Below are 17,289 nucleotides of genomic sequence, written 5' to 3'. Positions count from 1 at the left end.
TACACTTCTCTTCCCTTCCCTTTCCCTCCTCTGCTCCTCTGTTATCCGATTGCCATGTTGAAACCTGAAGCGAGATTTCTGAGGATTTATCGGAGAGGCCTGTGAGGGGAACACAGTGGAGCAGTTGTCCTTTCTGCCTGTGTCATCACTTCACTATGCATCTATGGACCTGCTCCCAAAAGTGACAGGTGATCCGACACTGCAGGAGGCCCAGAGAATAAAAAAAGGACCAACCCCCCTCCCACCCCCCCAAAAAAAAATCCCACCCAAAACAGGACTGGGAATGTGGCTTAGTGGCAGAGTGCTCGCCTAGCATGCATGAAGCCCTAGGTTTGGTTCCTCAGTACCATGTACACAGAAAAAGCCAGAAGTGGTGCTGTGGCTCAAGTGGTAGAGTGGTAGCCTTGAGCAAAAAGAAGCCAGGGACAGTGCTCAGGCCCTGAGTTCAAGCCCCAGGACTGGCAAAAAAACAACAACAAAAAACATGACCCAAACTAAGAGAAGCTTGTAAGAATTCTAAGGAATATGTTCTGCCAGGTCTTCAATGGCCCGTTGTACTTGTCAGCAACCACATTGGACACTAGAAAATGATGCAAAAATGCACTTGGCATTTCAAGGAGATATTTTTTGTTGTGGTGGTTTTGGCTTTGGTTGGTGATACTGGGGCTTGAACTCAAGACCTCAAGCTTGCTCAGCTAGTATTCTTACTACTCGAGCCACACTTCCATCCCAGCTTTTTAGTGGTTATTTTAGAGATGATGTCTACCGAACTTTTTTTTCCTGGTTGGCCTTAAACTGTAATCCTCCAGATTTTAGCCTCCTGAGTAAGCTAAGATTATAAGCATGATCCACCAACACCTGACTAAGGAAAAGTAGATAGGTTGAGGACCACAATACTAGGTGAAATCAAAATAGTGAGTCACAGAACCAAAATCAAACTTATTATTATGTATGTAAGGAGTCAGAAATGGATCACAAACATTCCATAGACACTTGAGTAAGCCCTCTAGCTAAATGGAAGGAACACAAGCAAAGGGACCCAGGATGGACCGCAGACACTGCATGGGGCCTCTTCCACGTGGCTTCAGAAGTAATTAGGTTCAGAGGCGGGAAGAATGGGGGCTTCCGGGAGTGGAGTAGGGGGGAGGGAGGAGTTGGTGCCTAATGGGGACGAAATGAGTTCCAGAGACAGAAGGTGGTGATGGTGGTCCAACCACAGGAGCTCCTCAGGGCCACTGAACTCTGCACTTAGCCGTGGTGGAGATAATCAATTTCATATCAGGCTTACGTTACTACAGTTAAAAATAATAAGGAAGGAAGGGAGAGAGGGAGGGGACCAAAAGAGAGGGGAAAGGAGGGGAAGACAGAGGGGAGGGAAGAAGTCAGCACCTAGAATCTGAGTTAAATGTGTGAAGAAAGAATCTGGGTGGGGCGGCTGGGGATATGGCTTGCCTCGTATACATGAGGCCCTGGGTTCAATTCCCCAGCACCACATATACAGAAAATGGCCAGAAGTGGCGCTGTGGCTCAAGTGGTAGAGTGCTAGCCTTGAGCAAGAAGAAGCCAGGGACAGTGCTCAGGCCCTGAGTCCAAAAAAAAAACAAAACAGCAGAATCTGGGTGGGGGGAAGAGGAGGCTGTGTCTGGGAATGTGGCTTAGTGGTAGAGTGCTTGCCTAGCATTCATGAAGCCCTGGGTTCGATTCCTCAGCACCACATAAACAGAAAAAGCCAGAAGTGGCACTGTGGCTCAAGAGCAAAAAGAAGCTCAGGGACAGTGCTCTGAGTCCAAGGCCCGGGGGGGGGGGGGGGCGGCGGGGAAGAATCTGCGGGCCCTGATTCTGGGGACTGTCTTGTTCACATGTGAAGAGTCAGAGCCTCAGGATCGTGTTTTTTCTCTTCCTTTCCAGAACAACCTGATTACATAGAAAATAATATGTATTGCCCCAGTAGCATAAATTCACTTTTAATTTGGATTCTGTTTTTTCTGGGTTGGCCTGGGAATAAAGTCTGGGTAGAGTGTATCTGCCAGCCAGGATGAAGTGCTGTTGCTGTGACCGACCATGTCCAGGCAGGAAGCAGAGGAGGAAGAGGGCCAGTCTCGCTCTCAGCCCTGAGGAGGCCTCCGCAGTGCTGTCAACAGATCCTGGAGACAAGATCATGATGAATTTCAGAACAAATGTGGCAGTCTGCTCTTTAAAGATATACTGGTATCCACCGGCCAATTCAAAGTCAGAAAGTGCTTAAAAAACAAAAATTACCCCTTGGGAGAACTAAGGATGAGTGATGGACATAGGGAAATTTATCGCTTTTGACTTTTGAGGATTTTCGGCTTTATTTCTTGGCCATGTATATGTATAATCACGTTGGTTAAAAAGCAATAAGCTGTGTGACTTGCACAAACCACTCCTGAGTTGCTGAAGGAAAATCTGAGATGAAGCATTTTATGTGCCTGAAGTCTCACAAAAAGTGAAATCAGAAAAGCGATGTTGAAATCCATGGATAAAGCATAGATTATATGCTAATGTGGGAATGCGAATGAGAGATTGCATGCCAATGAGAGATTATATACTAATGGGTGTTAATGAGGTATTATATGCTAATGAGTAAGTGGTAATGAGAGGGTATATGCTAATGAGGGAATGCTATGAGAGATTATATGCTAATGAGGGCCTGAGCCGAGAAAATCGCCGAGGGGATCACTGGAGGGAAGACAGCTCTGGCCACCAGGACACTTCCCTGGTGCTCACAGAGCCACCCAGAGGGCCTGGGCCCTGGTGTGGCTGAAAGACAACTGAATGATCCAGAGGGAGCACTGATCAGGGCCTACACACCTCACCTCAGTGGGAACAGGATGGCTCAGAGGTGAGACCTTCCCTTCCCAGACCACCCCAGCACCGGGAACCACCCAGAGAGCACCCCATGAGGTGCCTCCAGCCTCTTGTTCCCTTTCTGAGCCTGCAGTTCGACCATCATGTGGGTTTTTCCTGACCTTGGCATGACCTGATTGGCCATGAATACGTCTGGCCACCCTGAGGAGTGGCAGGCTACCTGCTGTACCAACACCTGCCCAGCTGAGCTATGGAAAACAGGTGGTGGTTGTTTTTGCCCCTCTGGCTCCCTTCTCTTCACCCCCCCACCCCCACCCCGCGCCCTCCACTCTGGCGCTGCCGCCTGCCCTTGGGATTGCACTGAGAACAGTCACCTGACGCATCACACTGGGTGCCGATTGGTTTTTAGAATGCTTTGATGGGAGTCAAATACAGGGAATGATAAATGAATCTGTATCTTCGGTTATTCATCATCTTGAAAGAACTGCCAGAGTCTAATTTAATTCAGAAGTCCTCCAAGGAGGTTAAAAACAAATCCTTCTTCCTACTTGCTCTAGGCCGAGACTACAGGAATCATAAAAACATAAATAAGCTCTCTGATTGCAAAATTCTCCCCCATGTAGGCACGTCCATACTTTGGGTGGATAGGATACAGCCAGGCACTGCACAGGTCATTCCAAAGCCCTGGTCCTGGGCCGCCTTTCCCTTTCATGAGGCCGCCCTGCCCTGCCCTGCCCTGCCTTGCCCTGCCCTGCCCTGCCTTGCCCTGCCCTGCCCAGGTCCCGACTGTAGTGGCCCTGTATAATATCAGGGGAGGGGCAGTGGAGATCAGCTACTGCCCACCTTCTCAGGGCAGCAAGCCTCTGGGCAGGACCTTTCCCAACAGGACTCAGTTGGTTCCCAAGTTGCGCGGGCCAAGTGGCACCAGTGGGCTGCACGAGGCGCTGCTTGCTGGTCTATGCCTGGCCTCAGGAATGCCCCTCATTCTTGCTGTATGGAGAGCTCCCCATATTTACCTTTCCCGTGAACTGGTGAGAAGCTGGGCTCTCAAGAGTCTACCGTGTGTACGTGTGTGCTCGGCTGAAGGCACTGCCGGATGAATTCCCGCTGAGACTTTTCTCCTGTGGTCTGCAAGTGTTTGAGGTGGGCATGGCATCATGGGAGGGGCCTTTGTTATAAGATCAGGACTAGGGTCTGTCCAGGAGGCCAGGGACCTCTTGCCCTTAGTACTCAGGTATAGAGCTGGAGATTTTCCCCCATTGACTGGGGTGGTGATGGTGCTTCGCAGAACCTGTATCTGCAGTCCCAGCTTCCTAGGAAGACAGGGCGCCTGCCCTCGTAGTTGGCTGAGCCCCAGCTTATTGTGGATGTGCTCATGTTGGGAAAAGTACTTGTTCTGATCTCTGTGTCAGCCTCCTCACATATACAGAGCTTCTTAGGCTCTTAGCACCTCCTAACTCCCCCCTCTCCCAGGAGTCATTTGTTGTTAACTCACAGGGTTCCCCAGGATGCAACGCCATCAAACTACACACTGAGAATTACATTCCAGCAGCATGATGGCTGGGGCCTTTGGGAGCCAGGAGAAGAGTCGTTACCATGGTGATTGGTCTGGCCACAGACTCCATGGCGTAGTCCGTTGAAAGATGGCACCCCTCTACCTCCATGGAGTGAATGGGTTTCACCATAATCCCCTGCTGGGTGGAACAGAGGTTATCATGAGTTTTCTGTGACTTCCACCACGGTGTCTCTTCTGCCAGCAAGTCCTCTTTCTGAGTCAGGGCCCATTTGACCTGCTCCTCACTTCTGACCTTAAGCCTAGTCGCTTGACCTTAAGCCTATCAATGGCAGCCTGGGCATACAGACCCCGAGATAAGACCTCAGTGCCTTGCCTGGCCCCTCTGCCACCCCACGGTGTCTCTGGGCCACTGGAGTTAATCCCGTCAGAAGTGGAGAACGTTGGCAGAAGCCGAGAGCTTTTGGATCTTGCAATGCATTTTATGTGTGGGCCACAGAAAGTGGGGGACACAGATCATCGTGAGCAGCCAACGAGAGGCACACGCGGCTGTCCATTCACAGACGGCGTGACCTCAAAGGCCTTCGGCGGTCCTCAGGTCAGACGTTCCCCACTCTTGCCTAGGGAAAACTTAGGTGTGGGCAGCAGTGGCCCCCAGTGAGGTAGACTTGTCCCGCCTGGGCCGGAAGTAGGTCCAGATGGTTGGGACAGCTTGGCACTGTGTGTTCCAGCCGAGGCGTTCTCGCCCTTGTGCTCTGTGGGAACCCAGGGCTCAAATCTGATCTCTGGCTCTTGCAAACTGAAGCGCATCGAGGACACACCTGTCATCTCAGCTAGGTAGGAGGTAGGAATAGGAAGATCTCAGTTTGAGCCCAGCCTGAGCAAAAGAGTTAGTGAGACCATACTTCAACAACAGGCTGAACATGGTGCCACAGGCCTGTGATCCCAGCTTCGTAGGAAGCGGAGGTCAAGTCTGACCCTGCGCAAAAATGTGAGGCCCTAGCTGAACCGGGTTCGAGATTTGGCTCTAGTGGTAGAGCTCTTGCTTCCTACGTGTGGATCCCTGAGTTCAAATCCTAGTACTGCAACAATAATTTTAAAAAATAAAGCAAAATGAAATCTACTCCTGGATGTAGGTGTTTAACAAGATCCTTCCTCTGGTATTAAAGATGAGGCTCTCTGTCTGCTCTCCTTCATACCCGTAAGAGGCTGCTGCCTTCCCTTGCTTCTACTGGAGCTGGCTTAGTCCTGTGTGGGTGGCAGGGATTTGAGTGGATGGCATTTTCAGGGTGACCACTGTGCAAGTGGGACCCAGCTTGAGCCAATAGACTGTGTCACAAAAGCACCCTTAAAAATCATCAGAAAGTGCTTAGCTGCTTGTTTTAATTACAGAACATTTGTGACAGAGTATTTTAATTTATCAGCTTCATAAGCTTTAGACAGAGGGACTGGGAATATGGCCTGGTGGTAGAGTGCTCAGCTCATATACATGAAGCCTTGGGTTTGATTCCTCAGCACCACATATATAGAAAAAGCCAGAAGCAGCGCTGTGGCTCAAGTGGCAGAGTGCTAGCCTTGAGCAAAAAGAAGCCAGGGACAGTGCTCAGGCCCCGAGTCTAGCCCCCGGACTGGCAATAATAATAATAATAATAATAATAATAATAATAATAATAATAATAATAAATTTTGGGCAGAACTTCATTGGGGGAGAATTTGAAATAAATTCAAGTTTTTTAGAATTTGGTTCATCTCTCTCAACATTCCACTTGTCCAATACAAATAACAGGGTGAGGGCTCCTCAGTAGGAAACACAATCTAACGACTTGCTCAAGAAAATAACAGACGTCATTTCCACCCTTTATCTGGCCTTTACCAGGCTCCATGGGGACTCTAGGCAGTATTTTTGTGGGTTCTGCCAAGAGTTTTGCTTAATAAATACATAATATGATCAGAGTCCCTGCCTTCCTGGTGTTGCTTCCTGCTAGACATCTGGGGCCAAAGCTCAGACGGGCAGACGGGCTCCCTAGAAAGTTCCTCTGAGCTGCAGGAACCAGAGAGAGGCTAGGAACAGCAACCCTGTCCTTGCTGCCCTGTAGCCAAGAGATGTCGATCCTGATAAACTAAGGTGAGCCACAGAGCCCGCACGGCGCTGTGTGACTGTCTCCTCACCTAGCGCGCCCAGGGTCCCTTCCGCACGCTTTGTGACCGCTCCAGAATCCCTGGTGCACTGGAAGCGGACATGATTGCTCATCCTCTCTGTCTCCATCACCTCTGCAGCCCCCTCCTGCAGCAGGTGTTCCAACGTAGTTTATTCTCTTGGGGGGGGGGGTGTGCGTGTGCACAGGTGCGTGAGTACGCCAGTACCAGGCCTTGAGCTTGGGGCCTAGGTGCTATCTCTTAACTTTTCTGCTCAAGGCTGTCATTCTGCCCATTGAGCCACAGTCCAGCTTCAAGCTTTTTGGTGGTTAATTGGAGATGAGAATTTCATGGACGTTTCTGCCTGGGCTGGCTTCGAACCCTGATCGTCAGATCTCAGCCTCCTCCTGTGTTAGCTAAGATTACAGGTGTGAACCACCAGCACTTGGCTGCATTTTCCCATCTTTTAGTGGGTGACTTGTCTAGGGAGGACTTGGGCGTATACCAGTGGAAGTTGGAACTTGGCTATGATATTAGCACTGCGCCTGTATGTAAAGCTGAGATCGCGTCTGGATGGATGGGGGACGAGTGGGGCCACATTCTTGATTCTCTTCAACCCACCGTCTCCCCTCATCACAATCATCCCACCAGGAGAGAAAAAGCTTTTCCCTCTCCCTTGGTCCCCTCCCCACACAGAAGGATGACCTTGCCTTTCCTTCTGTAAGCCGCTTGTCTACTGCTTCCGAGTCTTCCTCCCTGAGACCATTCTTTTTCTTTGGCCAAAATGCCCCCTGTGGCTGCAATTGAAGGCATTATTCTCTTAGGCCGAGCCCGAGCTGGAAATGACTAAACTGCTCCCTTCACGTCATCCCTCCCCCCTGGGGCTTGCTCCTGGTGGTGGTGTGTTTTAGTACAGGATCTTACTTGATGCCATCATTTTAATACTTTCCTAAATCAACAAGGAAAAGTCACCACATCGCCTCTCATTTCCCGTGTGGCCTTTGTGTTGACATTTTCTAGACTGCTTTTTTTGGCGATCACTTCTAGAACAGATACCGGGAGCATCTAAACCAGAGGTCCAGCTGGAGAATGAATGACATACAGCAGGGAATTTAGAGGCATCTGAGTGAGGTGCAGAGAATTAATATTAGGGGCCCAGGATTGGAAGGCTCTGACCTCACAGTACCCCCGCAGAGGAGACACAGACTTTTCAGGAGGCTCAAGCCCGGGAGAAGACCCCATAGGAAAGCCCCTCGAGCTTCTGTCTTGCTGCCCAGTTGGTATTGAAGATGATGCCATCTCCCTGAACCCAGCCAGCCTGTAGGGTTTATTGTCCCTCTCTTGGCACCTGCGCTGTGGCAGAAGCTGTGAAAAGAGGCCCCTGCCTCCTAATAATATTCCAGGCGCATTGGTTTGCTCGTCTTAATTACCTTCGTAATTTGCACTTTTGGCGGAACACCTGTGGTAGGAGCTCCAGTCGGCATTTTAACTCCAGCCCTTCCCAGCCGGCGGGTTCTGTCTGCCATCTGTTGATCTCACTGTGGGCCTTGCTTCTCGTTGATGTTCTTTCTCTGTGGGTAATTGGTCTTCGCTTCCCATTTGTTTAGCTCTTAGGCATCTTCCTATATCTCAAGCACGGTAACAAGTGCAGCCTCTCCCATGATCCCTCTTCTTTCCCTTCCCCTTGCTCCGTCCAGGGGTCCGTCACCGCCGAGGCCCACCTGGGTGCGATGGCTTGTGGTCCGGTCTCTGGACCAGCAGAATAGAAAGGAAGATGCGTCCCTCCGCAAACATCACAATGCGTTTCTCTGTGCACAGGCCCTCGGCTGTGGGGCTGGCTAGGTTCACGGGTGGCCAGGGAGACGAAGCCCTCGCTGTACCCCAGTCCTCTGCAGGGGGGAGAGGTGGAAAGGTCAGCGCTTACAGTCCACTGGGCCACGCCCCACAGCCCAGGTGGGCAACCCAGAAGTCCGAGGCAGGAGGGACCTGAGTGGGAGCTCCCAGGCCTGGTGTAACTTAGCTGGTCCCTTGGTCCATGCTGAGGAGCATTTCCTTGTCAAAGGGCTTGGGCTGCTTGGTAAACAACCCAGGGCTTAGTTTGCTAATTAACGTAAGTCCTGATGCTTAGGGCTGTGCTATCATTTACGCTGAAATGACTCATTAGAGGAAAACTTCAACCAGAGTCAACCAGCTGTTGCTTGAGAAGAGCACATTTATTTATTTATTTTTCCAAAGGGAGAAACATGCACCACACTGGGCATCTGGAATCAGCCCCCCTATCCCAGATCTCGGACATCTGTCCCAGAGGTCCCTGAGAGAGCCCCCTGCCCCGGAGCCCCCACTGTTTCCAATGATGTGCAAACCACAGACCCCACGCAGGACGGAGGCCGCCAGGGCCAGCGTCTCCGATGCTCGGGTGCCGTTTAACGCTGTGGGCGTGGGGCAGAGGCTGCCTCCTTGTGATGGAAAGGCTGCCTGGAACCCTCAGACATCCCTGTCCCAGTTTTCTCTGAAATCAGACCATTAGGATATCATGATTATTATTTGGGCAGTACTAGGATGGGAACCCAGGGCTCATGCTTGCTAGGCAGGCACTCTGCCGCCTCACTTCCTTCCCTGGCACATGCCTGAACTGAGATCTGCCCGTTTTAGGCTTTCCATCATAGCTAGGATGACGGGAAACCCACACATTGTCACTGTACCCCACTATTGGCTAAGAAGAGACCTCTAGCCAGGTGCAGTAGCTCAAGCCTGTGACCCTAACACCTGTGGTAGGAGCTCCAGTCGGCATTTTACCCCAGGCCAGAGACTGGGGTATCATGGTTCGAGGCCAGCCTGGGCAAAGAAGTCTCCACGGCAGCATCTCAGCCAGTATCGGGGGCAGTGTCACGCCCCGGTCATCCCCAGCGACAGGAGAAAGCAGAAACACAAATAGGATTACAGCCCAGGTCAGTCTGGGAATAAAGAGAGACGCTACCTTGAAAATAGCCAATGGATAAGGGAGCAGAGGGTGCGGCTCTCAAGCGGTAGAATGCCCACCTCGCAAGCGCAAGGCCGTGAGTTCAGATCCTAGCACTCCCACCAAGCAAAGAAAGCGGGCTCCTCTCACTCAGTAGGTTTGGCCCTCATCTCACCTGAAGATGTTCCCTGCTGGCACAGGGACAGTGTCCTTTCTGCTTGGATTGATGGAAATCACTGAACTCCCTGGGAGTGGCCGGCGCGTGTCTTAAGGCTGTGCTTGTAACTCTGATCCCAAGCTTTATTTTCCATCCTACCTTCCCTACCTTCCCATCAAACATTCACAGCCTCTCCCCCACTTCTGTCTCCCCCCCCCCCCCCCCCGCCACATGCACACACTTGACCTTGGACAGGGTGCTGGTAGACTTGGCAAGTTCACGAACTCCGCCGGGCAGGACTTAGGAATCCTCTGGCTCATCCCCAAGCTTCGAGCTGGCCTGTAGCTGCCCCGTCTCTCGGAAGCACTCTGGTGATGGCAGCCGGGCCTCCCTTCCAGCCTTCTTCCCGACCAGGCCCCAGTTTATTTAGCGGGGTACGGAGAGCTCAGGAAGTTGTCCAGGTCTGGGTCAGGACCTTCTCTCATCCAGGAAGGGACAGAGACCGGCTGGAACCAGTCACAGGGTCTCTGTATTCAGAGCCTGGGGCTAGTGTTGTTTGTGCTGGACACTGGCTCCTGGTTGGCTCAGAAATTAGAAGAGAAAATCTACCAAGAAAGGTTTTCCACCGAAGTACTGAGACAAAGGCTGGATGGAGAAGAGATCGCCTGGGACATGGGTGAAATGGGTGGATGGGCGCAGTTGCTTTGCAACTATGAAGACATGAATGATGTGTTCGGTGGGGCCCGTATTTGCAAGGATGTCACTGGGTCACCGTCTCATCTTTGGTTACTACATTTAATTGAGCTAATAATAAGCAGGGCCCTGTCTTCTGTAAAGGGCCGGCAGTAACTACTCTAGGTTTTCCTATCTGTCACAACAGCTCAGTTCTGCTTCTATAACAAGAAATCAGCTCAACTAATGAGCATGGCTGTATGCCAATCAGTCTTCATTTACGGACATTAAGATCCAAGTGTCGTATAATATTGGGGTGTCACAACCTAACTCTTCCTTCTTTGATTTGTTTAAACTCTGTAAAAAAAATGCTTCAGAACAAAACAAGAAAGGCTGGGCTGCGGGGCGCACAGCTGTGACCCCAGCACTTGGGAGGCTGAGGGAGGAGCGTCGTGAGTTTGAGGCTCCCTTGGGCCGCATAACCACCTCAAGGCCGGCCCGAGCTACGACGCGGCAGACGCTACTGCCACGAACAAATGACTTGAGAAACCCACGCTGACTATTTCTCAGACCGTACACAAACCGACGGTGGGCAGACTCGGGTCCCAGGGCTGGGCTCCGGGTCTGATTTCCTGTCACCCCGCAGCGTACCCTTAACCAGGCCCGGTGGCGAGACGGACGTTCCTGAGTGGGAAGTGGCTCCTCACCCCCCGTACCTTCTTTATGTGTCTCTTTCAGAGGGCCTTGCTGTTGGAGTCGGCTTCGGGGCGGTCGAGAAGACGGCGTCGGCCACCTTTGAGAGTGCCAGGTAAGCCAGCGCCTAGGCCCTGGGGGCCCGGGGCGTGGCCCCACCTCCTGCGTGATCAGCTCTGAGTCTGTTGGGTGTCAGGAGCGAATTTCTCACCTTGGCTCTCTTCCATCCTTTCTGGGCTGCTGGACTTACATGGTTTCTTTTCATTATTATTAATTTTATTATTATTATTATTATTATTTTATTGTTACTCTAAAGGTGCTGTACAAGGAGGTTTCAGTTATGTAAGTCAAGTGAAGGAGATGTTTCTCTTAGGACAAAGTCACCCCTTCCCGCACTCTCTCCCATCCCCAGTATGTGGTTTCTTTATGCCCCATGAAGACCTCGCATCGGTTTCCCTGGCCGAGGTAGCAGCCTGCGCGTTGACTGAAATGAACACCAGTGCTTGTGTTACTGAACCCCTAACCTACATATCAAGGGGTGTGTCTGCTTGTGTGCGGCTCTGAATGTGCGGGGTGCGCAACTGGCCTGAGCTAAGCTAAAACCTCCCCTGTTCTCGAGGCTCCTTCTTCTCTCCCCGGCGATTTCCTTGCTCCTTATTCCCTGTGTCAGGGAAAAAAATGAGGCCCTGTTGTGAAAATCAAATGAAATGGGGGATTGAGGAAGGACGGGCTTTAGAATCTATGAGGTGTCACCAGGAACGAGGGCTAAGTATGGACTCCACGCCCTGAAGGCCTCTCTGCTGGCACGGAGCGGGGGAGGAGAGTTTGGCTCTGCCCCCTGGCATAGCCACTCTGATCTTAATTTCATTAGACGAGGAGGACCTTCAGAGGCGGGCAGCGTCCAGGAGGAAAGCAGCCCGAGGGGCTGACCTTACAGGCACTCAGAGGCCAGGCCTTCCTGGAACACACACACCGTCCACCCTCCACCAGGACGGTGCCCACAACCGACAGCTGTGCCCCAAGCATCGAACTCACAGGCTGGGCTCTGTCTAGTGGCACCGTCTCCTCCACGACATCTCAGTGTCACCTCTAATATCTGTCTCTGCTGTTACCTGTGCTGTCTGCGAGTCTTGATAAGTATCTGGGCAAATCCCCGTTAACCCTTCCCCTGGGCAGCAGGGTCTGCCGAGTTACATAAGCGCTCCACAGCGCCTCCTGCTGGGGTGGGGCTGGGCGCACGAGCGCATCTGCTCCCCAGGCATGGCTGAGGGCTTCCCAGGGGGACCCCAGGGCAGCCCACCCACCGTGGGGCCAGCATTGACAGGGGCTCTGCCGCAGTCTCTGCCGCCATATGCGTAGGATCTGGGGGGTCGTGGGATCCCCATAAGGAGACTGGGCAGGGAAAGGGAGGAGCACTTGCTGTCTGCCAACCCCACTTAGAAACCCACACTGGCTGCGGATTGGCTTCTCCGCTCCTGAACACCCCCGGTCCTCCAGGAGGGCCTCAGTGCCTCCCTTTTAGCTCAGGCGACATGTCAGAGGGAGCGGCAAGTGGGGGCCTGGAGACCCTGCACTCTGAGGAAGTGGCCAGGACCGCTGTGCCCCTCCTCCCCCCTCCCCCCGTCCCCATCGAGAAGCTCTGTGAGTCCTGGGCGAAATGGCAACCTCCCCGGGGCTGGTCAGGCCAGCACGGAGTGGGGCGACCGTGGCCTAGAGCACCGAGCAGGGGGGCTCTGGGCTCCCTCATGCAGTCCCTCACAGTCCCTCGTTCGCTTCTGTTTATCTACTCCACTCATTCACTCATTTAACCCCACTCATTCACGCGCTCACTTGGCTCTTCATTGGCTCACTGACCCGCCCACTCATTTATTCTCCAGTGAGCCCCCACCACGTGCCCCGCACTGTGCCACTCTCTGCGGAGAACACAGTCTGTGTGACATCATTCCTCCAAGAAGTTCAGTCTGTCACTGATATTTTCAGCAACGTGATAAACTCTGCTGACATTCATGTTCCACTGCAAATAAACCAGGCAACCAAAAAAAAAAAATGGTCTTTACCGCATAGCTAAGGACTTGAAGGGAAGCGAGGAAGATGCTGGGGAGAAAGGGAAGAGATGGGGTATCAAGTAAACTAGCAGCAAGGTATCAAAACCCTAGACCTATTATTGCACAAAGGAAATGGGTTCAAATTTGCACGTTGCCTCCAAACCCAAGTAAAGAAATTAAACCTACAACTGGTCTAGGAGAAAGATACTTTCCAGGCTTTCATAGAAGCAAACACAAAGCCCTGGAGCACACAAGGAGTGCTTTTTAATATTTAATAAGAGATGATAAAGTGCGAGAGTTTTACAGAAGAACAAGCAGAATTGAAAATAAAAGAACCCCACAGAACTTTTAAAAACGAAAAATGCATACATTAAAACTAAAGTCAGTAGTTAGGACGCAACTACTGTAAGAATCTTATTAGTTAATAAGATTTGTGGTACTTTAGGCCTGTAATCCCAGCTAGGAGAAAGTCCAGACCTGGGCAAAAGCATGAGACTCTATCTGAAAAATAACGAAAGCAAAATGGGCTGGAACTGTGTTACTCAACTGGCAAACTGCAAGGCCCTGAGTTCAAACTCCAGTACTGCCATAATAAATAAGTAAATAAGCAAGCTAGAGAATGGAAATGGATAATTGTACTAATCAGAGAGAGGAAGTAGGAGAGGGCACAGAAAAATGCATGAAAGAAAGATACTGGGAGGAGAGATATAAAACCAAAGTGGAATAAGTCTTCCACTGAACTATAATCTTTTTTTTTTCTTTTGCCAGTCCTAGGGCTTGAGCTCTGGGCTTGGGCACTATCTCTGAGCTCCTTTTGCTCAAGGCTAGTTCTCTACCACTTAAGCCACAGTGCCACTTCTGGCTTTTCTGTGGTTAATTGGAGATAAGAATCTTATGGACTTTCCTGTCTAGGCTGGCTTTGAACTGCGATCCTTAGATCTCAACTTCCTGAATACCAAGAACTACAGGTGTTGCCACCAGCATTCAGCTAGACTTGTCTTTTTAAAAGACCTAATTTTTGCTTTAAATAAAAAATTACACTGCTATGTGCAAGGCCCCTGAACCATGACATGGGAAGCGTGAAATCAAAAGAATAAGGAAGAAAAGACATAAGGCAAATGCTAATGAGAACTGAGCAGTAGTGTAATCTTCAGTAAGCAAAGCAGACTTGAAGGCGGAAAACCCTAGAAGGAATTAAGGTGAAACCTTCATGGACAGGAAAATCGGCCAGGAAAATCGCCCCTGACCATGGCAGCTTGAAGTAAGGACGATTAGGAGGAGGAGCCGACATTGCCACACCGGGGGGGGGGTGGGGGGGTGGGGGAGTGGGGGGGTGGATACGTCCCCGCTATGGTGTTCATTAATAACACAGATAAAGGACGAGCAGCGGTATAAAGCGAACATAGGTAACCCCAAACCAGCAATTCAAACACATGATGCTTCTAAGCATGGATGCATGCATGTTAGCCCAAACTGATGAGTGCTGTGTCCAAGCAAAAGAATAGAGAGACCCCCAAGATCAAAGTCATTCAAGCCACATTGTCTGACCTCAGTGTGTGATCATTGAAAACCCATGACTGAGAAGAGAGCTGAAATGATCTGTCGGTGGGCAGTTAACATGGTGGGCGGCTTAGGACCAGCATAGACCAGGCTGTGTGTTTCTCTCAGCAGCTGGGAGGTGACCAAGATGAGAAGATAGGTTTGGCGGGAAGCAAATGCAGAGGTAGACTCAAGGCCTCCTCGGGGTCCCACGAATAGATGTCACTGAGCGGTATTTCCCTGGGCAAGAAGGGAAAGGCATGACTGAGGCTGGATTCATCCCAGGGCTGTGCGGGGCGGTCACACAACCCCAGAGGTGATGGAAGGAAGCAGCCGTCCGGTTCCGATGGAGTGGTTCGGGGCCAGTGTGAAGATCTCAGCCCTTGGGGAAAATGTCTCTTCGCCGCCCACTGTGTTTTTGCAGGATGCGGAAGACTGGACTGACAGACCCCGTGGATTTTGGTGTGCAGACAGGAGAAACGTGGGGGACAAGCAGATGTAGGTGAACCACGCAGCACCATGGAGCAGAGACAGGAAGACTGACAAGGACTGGGGCTTGGGGTGTAGACAGGTCCCCCTCACAGTGGTTCTCCTGAGCAGTTTTAGTGTTGCAATAATGCAAAATCAGTTAGAAGGAAGCAGGCTTTGAGTTTTGATCCTCTCCTGGGTCTGGTCTGCTCTCACGATTCTAGGGGCTGGTAGCAGCCATAGCTCCCAGTCAGCCACGAGGTGCAGCAGCAGATGTGCCTACCTGAATGTTCTGGACTGCCAAGGCAGGATGGTGGGAGGGAAGGTGTGGTAAATGCAGTAAGACTCAGTAAGCGCTGGAGATACCGCTCAAGTGTCTGCCTAGCAAGCTCAGCCTTGAGTTCCAAACCCAGCTCCAACAGAAACAGACAAAAAGCTATAGCCTCCATCTTTTGAGGCCAGGGAAAAGCTGCTTCTGGGCATATTAAATTCAGAGTATGCCACACTCGCTTAGCTTCTTAACTCAGAGCTAATGCTCTACCACTTGATTCATGCCTCTACTGCTGGCTTTTTGCTAGTTAATTGCAATCAGAGTCTCAGGGAATTTTGTATCTATGGTGGCTTCAAACCATGATCCACGGGGTCTCAGTCTCCTGAGTAGCTAGGATTATAGGGGTGAGCCGCCACCGGAGCCCAACCTTTCATGCATCCTAGAGCAGGAGTTCTGAGCCATCACTAAGTGCCACCTGAGAAGAAGACAAGGAAGTAAACATTCCCAGAAGGCATTTCAATTCCTGCTTAAGTTAGTTTCTGATGGGGAAAGGTGGAGTCCCCTGTCCTAGAATCGTGTGTGGCTGCTGCCACCTGCTGCCTACATGCTGTTTTTCTCTCACCTTTACCGAGAGACCTTTCATCTCCCCACCCACTTTTTTTCCTGGCTAGATCAGCTGGAAGTGCTCCTTACCCTGAATTACCAAGACTCGCCAAGGACAGCCTGTGGTCCATGGGAACCACAGCTTTTGATGTCAAGCTTTTTGATTTCAAAGAAGTTCCTCAGACTGTGTGTCCTTGGGGAGTTTGATTGCCCAAGCAGTTCACCTTTCTCTATTATCTTTACCTCCAAAGAACGAGTTCTCAGGAGAGCAGATGTGCCCGGGGCTCTCACTTAATGATGGGCAGAATTCAAACCAGCAGGATAAGCCAGGTGATGTGCGTTTATGCATCCTGCTTTGGGAACCATTTCCTGGCGGATACTTTGACTGGCGGCATTCATGGTCTCCCTTGACTGACAGGTCCGGCAGGTATCCTGGAGCAGGCCGAGCATGGCAGAGCAGGCTGGCTGCAAGACTCTAGTGTGTGCTGTGGATAAAATACATCTCCAGGGCACGGCTGGACATTCTGCCCTGGTGTCCCAGCCTGTGAGTGCTACCCAACGTCCAGACACTTGGTGAAGGATGCTTGCTTAGCCTGCATTTGGAGCTAATAGAGCTCATTAAGTTACACACAGCAGCCTCAGAACCAGCCTTCTCTGTCTACCTCCCAGATCAAAGAGGAAAGATCATAAGCCAGATAAATCCTTCTCCTAGGCTAATAAGATACATGTGTTGGTCTGTGGCTAGTCATTGAAGACGGCAACCCTTAGTTAAGTGAACAACCATTCATTTAGACATGAAAATTGCAACATATTTTCCTGGTCATTAATCAACATTAGCCAGTTGATTTGTCTGTGTGGGTAGATGTATGATTGTCTGTCTGTTTGTTCAAATGGCTCCTCCTCCCCATTTTTGTTCCAGTACATTTCCTTTTTCTTTCTGTCTTTTTTTTTTTTTTGTATCCATCTTGCAGTTTGAACTCGGGGCCTCGGTGCCATCCCTGAGCTTTTGTGCTCAGAAGTGGCACTCTACCACTCGAACCACAGCTCCACTTCCAGTTCTTTTGGTGTCTTCACTGGAGATAGAAGTTTTACAGGCTTTCCTTCCCTGGGCTGGCTTCGAACCGTGATCCCCAGAACTCAGCCTCTTGAGTTGCTAGGGTTACAGGTGTGAGCCACTGGTGCCCAGCTCCAGTGCATTCCTTGAAAACATGCTTGTAACAACTTAACATGAGAAGACTCCAGGGAGACAAAGATCTCTGAGAGCTAAAACAGAGCTTTTATATATACTCACCGTCTTTTAACAATCTGCTATTGTAGTTCTTCTACCAAACGGCCAAGTGAACACACGTACCTAGACCTGATGGGGCAAGACCGAGTCTCCTAGACTGCTGGGGATTCCCAGGG

General features: G+C 50.9%; 1 protein-coding gene across 2 annotated transcripts in view; it reads left to right on the top strand.

Moving 5' to 3' along the window:
* The window catches only part of Slc39a11 (solute carrier family 39 member 11), a 246,500-nt gene that overhangs the window by 194,918 nt on the left and 34,293 nt on the right, over nucleotides 1-17,289 (top strand). For both annotated transcript variants that reach the window (XM_048366585.1, XM_048366584.1), the window contains exon 7: nucleotides 11,005-11,074. In XM_048366585.1, the coding sequence (XP_048222542.1) occupies nucleotides 11,005-11,074 (70 nt within the window). The remainder of the gene's footprint in view (nucleotides 1-11,004; nucleotides 11,075-17,289) is intronic.

This window comes from Perognathus longimembris, chromosome 17 (genome assembly GCF_023159225.1).
Source record: "Perognathus longimembris pacificus isolate PPM17 chromosome 17, ASM2315922v1, whole genome shotgun sequence".
NCBI lineage: Eukaryota > Metazoa > Chordata > Mammalia > Rodentia > Heteromyidae > Perognathus > Perognathus longimembris.
Note: the sequence above shows the minus strand (reverse complement) of the source record. Positions and strands in the feature narration are given on the sequence as shown.